We start from the raw sequence: 13,906 nt of genomic DNA, 5'->3' as shown, positions 1-13,906 counted from the left end.
GAGTTCATATCTCGCAATTCTTTCTTCTTTCTCGTGATTGTGAGTTTATATCTTGCAATTCTGACTTTTTCTCGTAATTTTGAGTTTATATCTAGCAATTCTTACTTTTTTCTCGCAATTGTGAGTTTATATCTCGCAATCCTTACTTTTTCTCGTAATTATGAGTTCATATCTCGCAATTCTTACTTTTTTTCTCGCAATCGTGAGTTTATATTTCGCAATTCTTACTTTTTCTCGTAATTGTGAGTTTATATCTAGCAATTCTTACTTTTTTCTCGCAATTGTGAGTTTATATCTCGCAATCCTTACTTTTTCTCGTAATTGTGAGTTTATATCTCGCAATTCTTACTTTTTTCTCGCAATTGTGAGTTTATATCTCACTATTCTTACTTTTTTCTCGCAATCGTGAGTTTATATTTCGCAATTCTTACTTTTTCTCATAATTGTGAGTTTATATCTAGCAATTCTTACTTTTTCTCGTAATTGTGAGTTTATATCTCGCAATCCTTACTTTTTCTCGTAATTGTGAGTTTATATCTAGCAATTCTTACTTTTTTCTCGCAATTGTGAGTTTATATTTCGCAATTCTTACTTTTTCTCGTAATTGTGAGTTTATATCTCGCAATACTTACTTTTTTCTCGCAATTGTGAGTTTATATCTCGCTATTCTTACTTTTTTCTCGCAATTGTGAGTTTATATCTCGCTATTCTTACTTTTTTCTCGTAATTGTGAGTTTATATCTCGCAATTCTAACTTTTTCTCGTAATTGTGAGTTTATATCTCGCAATACTTACTTTTTTCTCGCAATTGTGAGTTTATATCTCGCAATACTTACTTTTTTCTCACAATCGTGAGTTTATATCTCGCTATTCTTACTTTTTTCTCGCAATTGTGAGTTTATATCTCGCAATTCTAACTTTTTCTCGTAATTGTGAGTTTATATCTAGCAATTCTTACTTTTTTCTTGCAATTGTGAGTTTATATCTCACTATTCTTACTTTTTTCTCACAATCGTGAGTTTACATCTCGCTATTCTTACTTTTTTCTCGCAATTGTGAGTTTATATCTCGCAATTCTTACTTTTTCTCGTAATTGTGAGTTTATATCTAGCAATTCTTACTTTTTTACTTTTTTAAGAAACAAGCTTCCATATTTTCTTATTTTTATGCAAATTTTTAGAATTTAAGCACATCTTGGTCTCTATCTAGTGTTTCTTATGCGATATCGCAGAATGCAATTGATTACCATCTCCACCACTTCCACTGCGGCGTCGATGCGCAGGTGATACAGGAAGGTTGTCAGATCTTTCTTCATCTGGATGCTGTTGTCGTCCATCTGGGCCACAGTGAAGATGCGCATCTTGCACTTCCTCCAAACCTACAGAACATCATCCACAGAGGTCAACAATGGTCACCATGTGAGCTGCAAACAACCGCTGTATGATATGATCATGATTCTTCTGAAAAGAAGAGACCTTGTGCTGGCGGAGGAGGAAGGGTAGCAGCATTAGCATGCCTCCATCATGAACGATCCACCAGACGTCGATGTGACCCTCTGTGAAACGCTCTCCATTCGATGGGAAGGCCGAGATGTTCTTGGGAACCAGCAGGGCTTTACTGGCAGCGGTGGTTTCTCTTACCAACTCTGTAATGAAGACACTTTTATATTTATTATTGACACTTGAGCATTTTTTTTGGTTGAACTTTTGTTGTTTGAACTTTAGTTTTTTAGGTGTTTCATTCATTTGAAGCTGTTTTTGCTCTGATGTCAGACTTATTCATTTGTTATGCATAATCTGAGCGTTTTGTTTTTATGTCTGTGAAGTTCCAAATACAAACAGAAAATGAAGCACTTATAATTAAAAAAATATTTAATATTATGTAGTAAAATATATTTTATGAAATGTATGAAATTGTATTTAATTAAATGGATATACAGACTAATTTTCCATCATTGATCAAGAGTAAACAGAAAAGTTCTTTAATGGTGATACTTAAAAAAATAAAAAATAAAAAATATTTATTGCAATTAGCCCTACAATAAGCCCAAGAGATATTTTTAACAAAGTAAAACAAATGTAATTGGTATTTTTTTGTAATACAATTTTGACAATACAATTATGATTATTTTTTGGACTTACCTTTGAAAGAATAACTATTATAATTGTAAATATAACTAAATATCTGTACATATAAATCAATTTAATATTAATAATAATATAAAATCTATGTAATATATTTTTATAAATATAAACTATTTGTATACTGAGATATAAATAATAATATAACTGAATAATATAATTAAAATAATAACTGCACTTAAAAATAAAATGTAACAAGCATCTGTATATTTAAATATATTTAAATTATACAAATATATAAATATAAATATGTTTATATTTATAAATATATGTATATTGTAAGAATAACTGAATAACAATTAAAATAATAACTGTACTTAATAAAATATAGCATATGTAAATATAATACAATGTAAATAAATATGATACAATAAATAAATTTTTTTTTTTATATTTATATATATTTAATTTTCTGGCTGAATCTTTAGTAAAATGTTCAACACCTGAAATAAAGCATCTGATAATGAAACAGTTCTTCTAACACTTGTATTCAGCAGCACACTACTTCTGTAAGTATTTTCGGATCTCTTCCCAATGAAAGCGTCACTCATCTGTGGTGTCAGACGTGAAGCTGCACCTGCTCTGTCTGGTCTCACAGTTTAATTGCAATAACACTGAACACACTCGCACTTACACATATGATGTAATGAATTTAACACAGCTGCCACAGCGCAAACCAGTGAGCTAAAGCCGTACACACTGATTCCAGATGAGTACATTCAATCTCACAAAGCCAGAAAAATGATACTGCTCAGTTATGATTTATCTGTCATTTTTGTCTCAGATGTGTTTCCTTTAATAGTTTAGGAAGGTCTATACAAATAGACACAAATGAGTCAATAGCTGTCATACAGTAACAGATGATTTGATGATAAGTCTTTGAGTCCATATTCAGATCTCTGACTTTTGATTGCAGACTTTGTTATCTTGGCAAATCTGAGCACAGATTGAGAAGAACTCCAGTCTTTACTGATTACTGGATTCTTTTTATAAGTCGCCATTTACTATCCTTTTACTTGATTTGATGTTTTAGGGTGTGTTCACACTGGTAGTTCGGTTCGCTTAGTTCCAGAAAAAACAAAACAACAACAACAACAAAAACATTTAGTTCTCGTTCACTTAGCGTTCACATTGGCATTTTAAACACCGAACCTAAAGGCATAGGGATATGTTCACAACCTGATTGGTCGGCTTTTTATGATGTATATTTCACGATATATATATACATCAATCCTGTGTTCTGGGATAAATGCGCTAGTTGTATGTGCGTAGCTACATATGATGGCATTCTGACCAGCTGAGAACTCATGAAGAGCTTATAAAGTGTGTAAAGACAACACACACACACACACACACACACACACACACACACACACACACACACACACACACACAGATCTGCAGTGAGGAGACGTGGTTCTGATGCCTGTACTGAACTGTGATGGGAAACTTCGCCACTATGACGAGAAAAAAACAGATATATTTCAGCATTCTGTCCTTTTTAGTGGCGCATCTTGTGGCATCATGTCCTGTTTTTGGTTCGTTTACATGTCTCTGGTCCATGTTGTGTTCATATTTAATTCGAACCGCGCCAGAGTGGTTTGGAAGCGGACCGAGACTCATCTTATCAGCTTGTTTGGTTCGGATGGCAGCGTTCACACTTATTCAACTGAACCGCACTAACAGAGCAATCGCACCAGGGTTTGTTTTAATCCAACCAAACATGCCGAGTGTGAACACACACTAAGATAAACGATTGAGCAATCAAAGAGATGTCATGTGTGATTCTTCCTTGCAATAGGAAGCAATTATGCTTAATTGCACTGAAAATTTTTTTTTTTTGAAATTAATCAATTTTAGTTCAACTTAATGCATTTGTTTAAATGTAGATAAAATCAATTGAATGCAACCACTTACGATAATTTTTTTAATTAATTTCAACAAATCATTTTTTTCATTGTGGGTGCTTGATTATATTGTATAAACATATTATATTTTATTTAATTAACTATAATTAATGTTATTGCATTTATACAGTACAGGCCAAAAGTTTGGAAACATTACTATTTTTAATGTTTTTGAAAGAAGTTTCTTCTGCTCATCAAGCCTGCATTTATTTGATCAAAAATACAGAAAAAAAATATAATATTGTGATATATTATTACAATTTAAAATAATTGGTTTTCAATTTATTATACTTTAAATTATCATTTATTTATCATTTATGTGATGAAAGCTGAATTTTCAGGATCATTACTCCAGTCTATCACATGATCCTTTAGAAATAATTCTAATATTCTGATTTATTATGAGTGTTGGACACAGTTCTGCTGCCTAATATATTTGATGAATAAAAGGTTAAAAAGAACTGCATTTATTCAAAATAAAAAAATATTTTCTAATAATATAAATCTTCTTTACTATCACTTTTTATCAATTTAACACATCCTTGCTGAATAAAAGTATTGATTTATTTCAAAAAAAGAAAGAAAAAAAATTAAAAATAGTGTATATTGTTGTTACAAAAGATTTCTATTTTTAAAACATTAGCTTCTTTTTTTTTTTGTTTTTTTTTTGTTTACTTTTTATTCATCAAAGTATCCTAAAAAAGTATCACAGATTATGAAAAAATATTAAGCAGCAGAACTGTTTCCAACTTTGATAATGAATCATCATATTAGAATGATTTCTAAAGGATCATGTGATAGACTGGAGTAATGATCCTGAAAATTCAGCTTTGCATCACAGAAATAAATGATCATTTAAAGTATAATAAATTGAAACCAATTATTTTAAATTGTAATAATATATCACAATATATAAAAAAAAAATTCTGTATTTTTGATCAAATAAATGCAGGCTTGATGAGCAGAAGAAACTTCTTTCAAAAACATTAAAAATAGTAATGTTTCCCAACTTTTGGCCTGTACTGTATATTTTTATATTTAATTCACAGGAAATGGTGCTTCTGCCCCTCACCAATGAAGTTTCTCCAGCTCTGATGATCCTCGGCCTGTTTCCAGTTGCGTGGCCAGCTGGCCAGAACGGTGTTGTGTTGAAGACCACCCAACCCTCCGGCCTGGACCAAGTGTGATGTGGCGTCCCTCTTGTTGGAGGAGATAACAACCTGACAGAAACCCTTCACCTTCTCCGTCTCCATCAGCTTCCTCAGAGACTGTGAGATGACAAAAACAACATTAACCCTGATTCTAACATGCCTGTGGTGTCCGGGTATGTGCCTCAGTGAAAGTGTGTGTGTGTCACCTGTTCGACCTGCTGCCCCTGAGGAAGGTTGTCCAGGTAAGTTCCCTCCAGCGCTGCGCCCACGATGGTCAGACCCTTCCCAGCCTTCAGCTGACTGGTCAGAGACAGCAGACGAGGCTGATCCACGTGCATCTCGGAGTCCATGCTGACCAGGACTAATATCTGAGGTCTGTGGAGATCGAGAGGAAGGAGAGAACTTAAAACATGTTTCTCAGACTCCGTCACGGATCAAGAATAACTAGAAAAATTCTTGAATTGTGGTCAAAATTTTTAAAAGATCAATTGTGTGCAATAACACCAATACAATAATTAAAATAACAACTGTACTTAAAATGTAGCATGCATACTGTATATATAACTGTAACTATTTTAATATAACTATTTATATTTCATTGTTTAACTATTTAATTTAACTATTTATATTTATAAATATATGTATACGGACATATAGAGAATAGTATAACTGAATAATATAATAGAATAATTACTGAAATTTAACAAACATATGTATATTTAAGTATATTTAAAATATACTTATATGAATATGGATAAATATAAACATTTTTATATTTATAAATATAACTTTATTGTAAGAATAACTTAATTATATAACTATAAATCTATTTATCTAAATATATAATTAATAATTAATAATAAAACAACATTTAAAAAAATAATTTATAAATATATATAAACACACACATATATTATATAAACAAACTTTTATGTTAGATGCCATTAATTGTGATTAACTGATTTGATTATATATATATATATATATATATATATATATATATATATATATATATATATATATATATACACACACACAAACACAATTTAAATATATTAGTCTACATATGAATTAATATATATAAACATTAATATATAAATAAAAATATATGCCTAAATATATGCATAGGAAAACATATATGTAAATATAAATCTATTAATATAAATCTACAAATATATATGCACTCGCCTCCAGTTCTTGGTGTGTGGTGGTCCCTCTTCCAACCTCATGAGGGCGAAGCGAGCCGCACTGAGAGACAGACCTCTGATTCCATCACCCCATTCCTTTTCCGCCCTGTAAACACACACACACACACACACACACACACACACACACACACACACACACACACACACACACACACACACACACACACACACACACACACACACACACACACACACACACACACACACACACACACACACACACACACACTACTCTTACTATATCTGTAGTATATTGTGCATATTTGCACTGTGTGTAGCATGCTAATTTTTGACCTCGTACATTTGGCAACATGTGCATTGTACATCAAAGCACCCTGCAACTGGGTACTGTATCCCACAATGCAATGCACTCAATTTAACCTTGCATTTTGATTCATTTTTTGACTGCAAAAATTTCAAATTTCTATAAACTACGACACATGCATAATACTACATACAATCTATATTGTTAAAAGCGCTATATAAATTAAGGTGACTTGACTACTATTTAAAATGTGCATTGTTCTGTTTTTAAGTGTACAGTGCAGAATGCTGTAAGTATTCAATTGCGAGGAACAGCCTCAGACTCCATAATCCTGCCGCCAATTTCCGGCGACAGACTCGGGTCACTGTTCGGCTTGACTCTAGAAGTGTTTCCAAAGGAAAGGCATCAAACTAATCAAATCCCGGAGCAGATTTCTGCTGTTCTTGGCCGGGCGGATTATGAGGGATCTACAAATCCTGACAGGTCAAACGCCTAAAACTCAACTCTAATCCATCGCCTTGGTTTTCCCCCGACTCCGGGGTCACGATCCACTTACCCTCGGAACTCGATATACTTGTATATGCAGCTGGCGATCACCATGGCAACGATGGCGTAGTACCAAGAACAGATGAACATGAGCGAGAGACAAAGACTCATGCCGAGGAAGGAAAGAGTCCTGTCGGAGAACAGGAAGGCAAATGTTAGAGTACAAACACAAGTAAAGCCACAGTAAACACAGAGAGACGTGGCGGTCTGAAGCTCACCAGTGGTAGAACTTGAATCGTGGTCTCCAGTTGGGCGTTCTGAGCAGAGTTTGAACAGCGCAGGCCAGATTCACAAACATGTAGCACATGAGGAAGAACCTGCAGAAACACCACAGGGATCATGTCAGTGAACACACACAGATCAAGCACAGTGGTGTCAACAAGTGTTTGACGTCTTAAAATGTCTGAACGTGAGTGTTTTAGACATGAGAATATTGAACTAAATATCATTTATTTAAAAAAAAGTCTGACTTTTCAAGCAAAAAAGGGACAAAAAGAAGTTTAAAATAGCTAAATAAAACATATGTAGTGCTGAAACAAAGACAGTCAGTATTGTTTGCTTGTTTGTTTGTGTTTAGTGGATCATATTGATATTATATTTATTTTTCACAATAACTAAACCTTAAACTATTAAATTGAATTTTTGTTAATGTTATTTGAAATAAAGCTGAAATATTGTTATTTTTGAATTATTTGTATACTACTATTATAGTATATATTAACATTTTGAATTACCTTTTATATTTTATGTTTGTTTCAGTAATTTTGTTAAGCGCCTCTGTCACTTTTTATTATTATTTATGCTATTTAGCTTTAATTTGTTTTTATTTCAGTTGTAGTCATGTTAGTTATGTGCCGACACCGAGCCAACATTTCTAAAAACATTTTAATTCATGTTTTCATCTGATATTTATATCTTATTTAATTTTTTAATTGATAAAAATGAATTTAGGTTACACTATATTTTAATGTGTCGTTTTGTTTTTAAATTTTATTATGCAATGCATTGATATTCAGAAGTTTTAAACATGACTCGAGTGTGCAGACACTCTCTGGTCCGGCTGTATATTCCAGCGCATGTTTGTTCGTGAGCGTGACGCCTCTTACATGGAGAGGATCGGAGCGACGTTATCCAGGGAAGCGATGAGAATCCCACTCTCACAGATACAAGCGGTCAGGAGCAGTGCCCAGGTCGGCTCCCCGTTTGCTTTTCCGTGGCCGAACACCTGCAACACACACACACACACACAGATAAACACAAGGCTCTTGGCCAGAATAATCTGTAATGTGAATGTGACTCAGTGTGTCTGCTCACCCTGAGGAACGGCACGATGCCGTCCCGCGCGATGGCCTGCAGGAGACGAGGAGCGCCCGTCAGGCTCTGAAGACCTGCACCACAGGTGGAAAAGAAGGAGCCGATGACGATGACCCAGGGCGAGGGCCACGCCAGTGTCCCGATCACCAGATTACCCCTGACGGCCTCACCAAACCTGAGATGCAGTCAGCAATTCAACTGATCAACAGTGACATTTATAATGTGACAAAAGATTCTATGCTGTTCTTTCGAACATCCTGCAGCAAATCAGCATATTAGAATGATTTCTGAAGGATCATGTGACACTGAAGACTGGAGTAATGATGCTGATCACAGGAATAAATTACATTTTTCTATATACTCACATAGAAAACATTTTAAATCAACATAATATTTCACAATATTACAGATTTTCCTGCATTTTTGATCAAATAAATGCAGCCGCCTTTTAAAAGCATTACACAATCTTACCCTGTATCTTCTCATGCACTAAATCACATGACATATTTATAAGTTAAGCAGAGTGTGTATGACATACTTATCCCTCAGCACCGTTCCCTCGATGCAGGAGCCGAACAGCACCACGCTGGACATGTCTGGATACTTCGGTTAAAGAACATCTGGAGAAGATTTGTGTTTTGGACAAATATGAACTCTTATCAGCTTGTTTTGTGTGTTTATAGACACATCATGACCATATTCCAGGAGGACAATGTCAAGTCTTTATGATGTGCTGGAGGAGACTTTACAGAGTGCTGGACGATACAACATCTTGACCAAAAACTGATGCACCTCTTGATGGAAATAACATCACAACATTTATTTCCATCAAGAGGTGCATAAATATTTGATGAATTTTGACATTGTCATCCTGGAATATGGCCATGATGTGTCTTCCTATGATTGTTTAAGAAATGAAAAGCTACACAATCCGTCAGTTATGGTTAGAAGAACTGTTACCAAACATATAATATGAGACACCATCGTCCCATCACTGATCCAGACCAAACTGACCCAGCTCTCTGTCCCTAGCTCCATCTGTCAATGGATCACCAGCTTTCTGACAGACAGACAACAGCTAGTCAGAATGGGCAAAATCACGTCCGACAGCCGCACCATCAGCACCGGTGCTCCACAGGGATGTGTTCTCTCACCACTGCTCTTCTCCCTGTACACAAATGACTGCACCTCTAAAGACACCTCTGTCAAGCTCCTGAAGTTTGCGGACGACACTACTGTTATCGGACTCATCCGGAACGGTGACGAGTCTGCGTACAGACAGGAGGTGGAGCAGCTGGCTCTTTGGTGCAGTTATAACAACCTGGAGCTGAACACGCTCAAAACAGTGGAGATGATCGTGGACTTCAGGAGAAACCCCCCTGCACTCCCTTCACTCACCATCATGGACAGCACTGTGACTGCAGTAGAGTCATTCAGGTTCCTGGGCACCACCATCTCTCAGGATCTGAAGTGGGACACTCACATAGACTCTATTGTGAAGAAAGCCCAACAGAGACTGTACTTCCTGCGTCAGCTGAGGAAATTCAACCTGCCACAGGAGCTGCTCGTACAGTTCTACTCAGCTGTCATCCAGTCCATCCTCTGCACTTCCATCACCGTCTGGTTCGGCTCTGCTACCAAAACCGACCTCCGTAGACTACAGCGGATAGTTCGGACTGCTGAGCGAATCACTGGCACTACCCTTCCCACACTCAAAGTACTGCACTCATCCAGAGTGAGTAAAAGGGCTCGCAAAATCACTCTGGACCCGTCACACCCAGCACACTTTCTGTTTGAACTGTTACCGTCTGGTCGACGCTACAGAGCACCGAGCACAAAAACCACCAGACACAGGAACAGTTTCTTTCCCCAGGCCATCTACCTCATGAACACTTAAATGTTCCCCTACTGTGGAACAAACATGTGCAATACTTCCCTCAGACATTTCATTATAGCACCTTATAACTTTATATATATTTATAATTTATAATCTTTCATTTCTAGTTTATTTTTATTTTTTTCTATTTTTTATTTATACTTATGTTACTTGTCACTTGTCTTGTCACTTTATATTGTATGTGTACTGGAAGCTACTGTCACCAAGACAAATTCCTCGTATGCGCAAGCATACTTGGCAATAAAGCTCTTTCTGATTCTGATTCTATAACATGCTAGAAACATAATAATCACTGCAATAATAAGCCAATCATAGACTCTTAAAGTCCCTCTGTGGTGAAAATCCAGCTTTTAATGTTGTTTTATATGTCTATGTGGTGTTTTTAATATGCTTTAAGACAAACCATGTGTAAATTCATAAGTCGACACCATTGCTGAGTATTTCCTCCTTAAAACTGCAGTGAACCAAAGACAGTCTCAAAAACACGCTTTGAAATCGCTGGTGTTTCTGACGTCACAAACTACCTTGTAACCAATCAGATCAACGTGTGATCGTCAACCAGTGGATCTCTGAGCTGAGTGAGTGAGTGGAGGCGGGGCTTATTTGCATATTCATAGAACCGTGTATACTAAATGAGGCAGGGGTGTCAAGTTACATTCAAGATATTTTAAGGCATGAAGAAATTTTTTTCAAGGAAAAAACATTTAAATATGTAATTTTGGTGATCAAAGTTGAGTTTTAAGGGATACAATGATTGACTACAAGGAGACTTTAAGCATTTGCCTTTTTAAATCCAAACAGCGACTTTTTTTGGGGCCGGACAGTGTCTCATAAACTGTTCTGCAGGAGGGTGTGCTATCAGACTGTGTCCACCAGGTGGAGCTCTGTATATGTGTGTGTTCACGTATGAGAAGATACAGATGATGGAGGTGGTGGTGATGGCCAGGATGGTGCCGATGGGAATGGACTTCTGGGCATCCTGCAAATCACCAGATCGGTTTGATCCAGCCATGATACCTGTTCAAAACAAGGCATATCATACAGTACAATGTATACTATATACCAGTGGTTCTCAACTCCAGTCCTCGGGACCCGCTGCTCTGCACATTTTGTATGTCTCTCTTATTAAAGGACAAGTTCGGTATTTTACACTTAAAGCCCTGTTTTCAGATCGTTTCTGATGAAATACAATGGTTAAGACTGAACTTTGGACAAATGCTGCTGTCCCGAGAATTTTAGGTTTTTGTGTTAGCACCCCCCTACCTTAACAATGGCTGCATAGGTGCACTGGAATAATCCTTCCTAAAACGCATTAAACTTTCGTTTACAAAGACGTGAAACTCACCGAGTGGTCAGGGGTGTTCACTGATATGCTCACACAAAAATCGCTGCAAAAGATGCTTTCCAACAGGTTTTATCGTAGTTTTTGTCCAACTCCATTGACTTGTATAGGACGTGCTGTGAGACCGCAGCACCTTTACGGTATTACTCCGCCGCTTCTTCTTCTGCTTCTTCTGTGTATTCAATGAAATGCCCGTGGTTTGCTTGCAATTGGCAAAGGTGCATTATCGCCACCAACTGGGCTGGAGAGTCTATTATTCAAGCTCTCAACGGAAGAATGTACGGGTGTGAGGCGTTTGGAAAAATAGGTCCACAGTTTTACAACGAATGGTAAAACACCTGTTTGAAAGCATCAGAAACTATCTGAAAACAGGGCTTTAAGTGTAAAATACCAAACTTGTCCTTTAAACACACCTGAACCAGATCATCAGCTCGTTAGGAGAGACTCCATGAACTGAACTGAGTGTGTCAGATAAGAGAGACATACAAAATGTGAAGAGCAGCGGGTCTCGAGGACTGGAATTGAGAACCACTGCTATATACAATAATAATCCTATTTGTTTTATTTTGATGATTCGACTCGTATTCTAAAATGTTGCAAATCCAAACTTTGACTTTTTGTATTACAGTAACACTTTACAATAAAGCACAATTATTAGTTAACATTATTTAATGCATTAAGAAACAATGAGCAATACATTTGTTACAGTATTTATTAATCTTTGTTAATGTTAGTTAATAAAAAAACAACTGTTCATTGTCAGTTCAAGTTAGCACAGGTTCATTAAATGATATTAACAGATCCAACTTTTGATTTCAATAATGTATTAGTAAATGTTGAAATTAATATGAATTAAGATTAAAGGTGCTCTAAGCGATGTCACGCATTTTTTTAGGCCAAAACTTTTTTTGTCACATCCAGCAAACATCTCCTCACTATCCGCTAGCTGCCTGTCCCCTGAACACACTGTAAACAAACGCGGTCTCTGTGGACAGCCCAGGCTCCACAAACGGCAACAAAAAAAAAATTGGCCCAACCTGGACCACGAAACAGCAAACAGTGTTCCAGCCAATAACCGACAAGAATGATTTGGGGGTGGGGGGTTAGTGCGCGTGCACATGAGGGGGGGGGGGGGGGGGAGCATGAAGAGGGAAGTTAGCTAGAGGAGAGATGTCCTAGACCAGGGGTTTTCAAACTTTTTGTGTGTGTGGACCACTATTTGTAATCAAGAATTTTCGCGGACCACCTCATAATACACATAATAAAATATGTCTACACAGAGTCCTACCTGAATTAATCTGCACCTCTAAATAGGCTTACTAGCTCTAAAACTATCATTGGTCATCACATCAGTACAACAGGCTTGTTAAAAGAAAGTTTACTGCACACAACGGCTGCCACATATTTAATTTATTTATTTCCCACTAAACATTGGACGTCGGATAGACGTGCAGATCATGTCTATATTGGGTCCGTCGGTCCATGACCAATTCTGGACATCTATTCGACGTCCAAACTAGGTCCACTATTTGGACGTCCAACCATGACCCAACTTGGACGTCATATTTACGTTCAACATTGGACCAGAACTGGGTAATTTTTTTGGACGTCATTTGGACGTCTATGACAGGTGCAGGAAATTTACATATATTTTTTTAATTTACAAATGAAGAGCTCTTTTCCAAAACGCGAGTTTGTCATGTCATTTTGCTGTGTACTGAACCTATTCACTGCTCCATCCACGTTTCTAAATCGCTATTTAAAATATATTTTTAAAATATTTAAAATATTATTTTTAAAATATTTAAAATATTATATTTAAAATATTTAAAATGTACTGCAAGATGCTCGTGATCTTATGTTCCAAGCGCCGAACCTATTTTTAGCCGAAACGCGATAATCAGAAATTATCTCACTCTCTCACCCTCAAATCACTCGCGCCAGACGCTCAATTCGCCTCATTCGTGCCGCATGGCCTCCAGATGCGTGTAAACGCGTCTTTACATCAGACGCTCTTCGTGTTTTATTTACACATTTATCAACAATTTTGTTGTTTGATTAAATAATTCAACATGTTTAGACTGATAACTGGAGACGCATACAAGACTGATGCTGTAGCTCAAACAGTAGAGCGT

The 13,906-nt window shown here is 36.3% G+C and overlaps 1 protein-coding gene across 6 annotated transcripts in view; it reads right to left on the bottom strand.

Annotated features, from left to right (window-relative positions):
• The window catches only part of slc12a5a (solute carrier family 12 member 5a), a 179,378-nt gene that overhangs the window by 10,386 nt on the left and 155,086 nt on the right, over positions 1-13,906 (bottom strand). For all 6 annotated transcript variants that reach the window (XM_082136337.1, XM_082136338.1, XM_082136339.1 and 3 more), the window contains 11 exons: positions 11,348-11,446; positions 9,071-9,128; positions 8,533-8,707; positions 8,325-8,443; positions 7,437-7,535; positions 7,229-7,348; positions 6,388-6,492; positions 5,406-5,574; positions 5,121-5,316; positions 1,476-1,645; positions 1,247-1,378 (listed from right to left, as the gene is read on the bottom strand). In XM_082136337.1, the coding sequence (XP_081992463.1) occupies positions 1,247-1,378; positions 1,476-1,645; positions 5,121-5,316; positions 5,406-5,574; positions 6,388-6,492; positions 7,229-7,348; positions 7,437-7,535; positions 8,325-8,443; positions 8,533-8,707; positions 9,071-9,128; positions 11,348-11,446 (1,442 nt within the window). The remainder of the gene's footprint in view (positions 1-1,246; positions 1,379-1,475; positions 1,646-5,120; positions 5,317-5,405; positions 5,575-6,387; positions 6,493-7,228; positions 7,349-7,436; positions 7,536-8,324; positions 8,444-8,532; positions 8,708-9,070; positions 9,129-11,347; positions 11,447-13,906) is intronic.

This window comes from Leuciscus leuciscus (genome assembly GCF_965113295.1).
Source record: "Leuciscus leuciscus genome assembly, chromosome: 14".
Lineage (NCBI taxonomy): Eukaryota > Metazoa > Chordata > Actinopteri > Cypriniformes > Leuciscidae > Leuciscus > Leuciscus leuciscus.
Note: the sequence above shows the minus strand (reverse complement) of the source record. Positions and strands in the feature narration are given on the sequence as shown.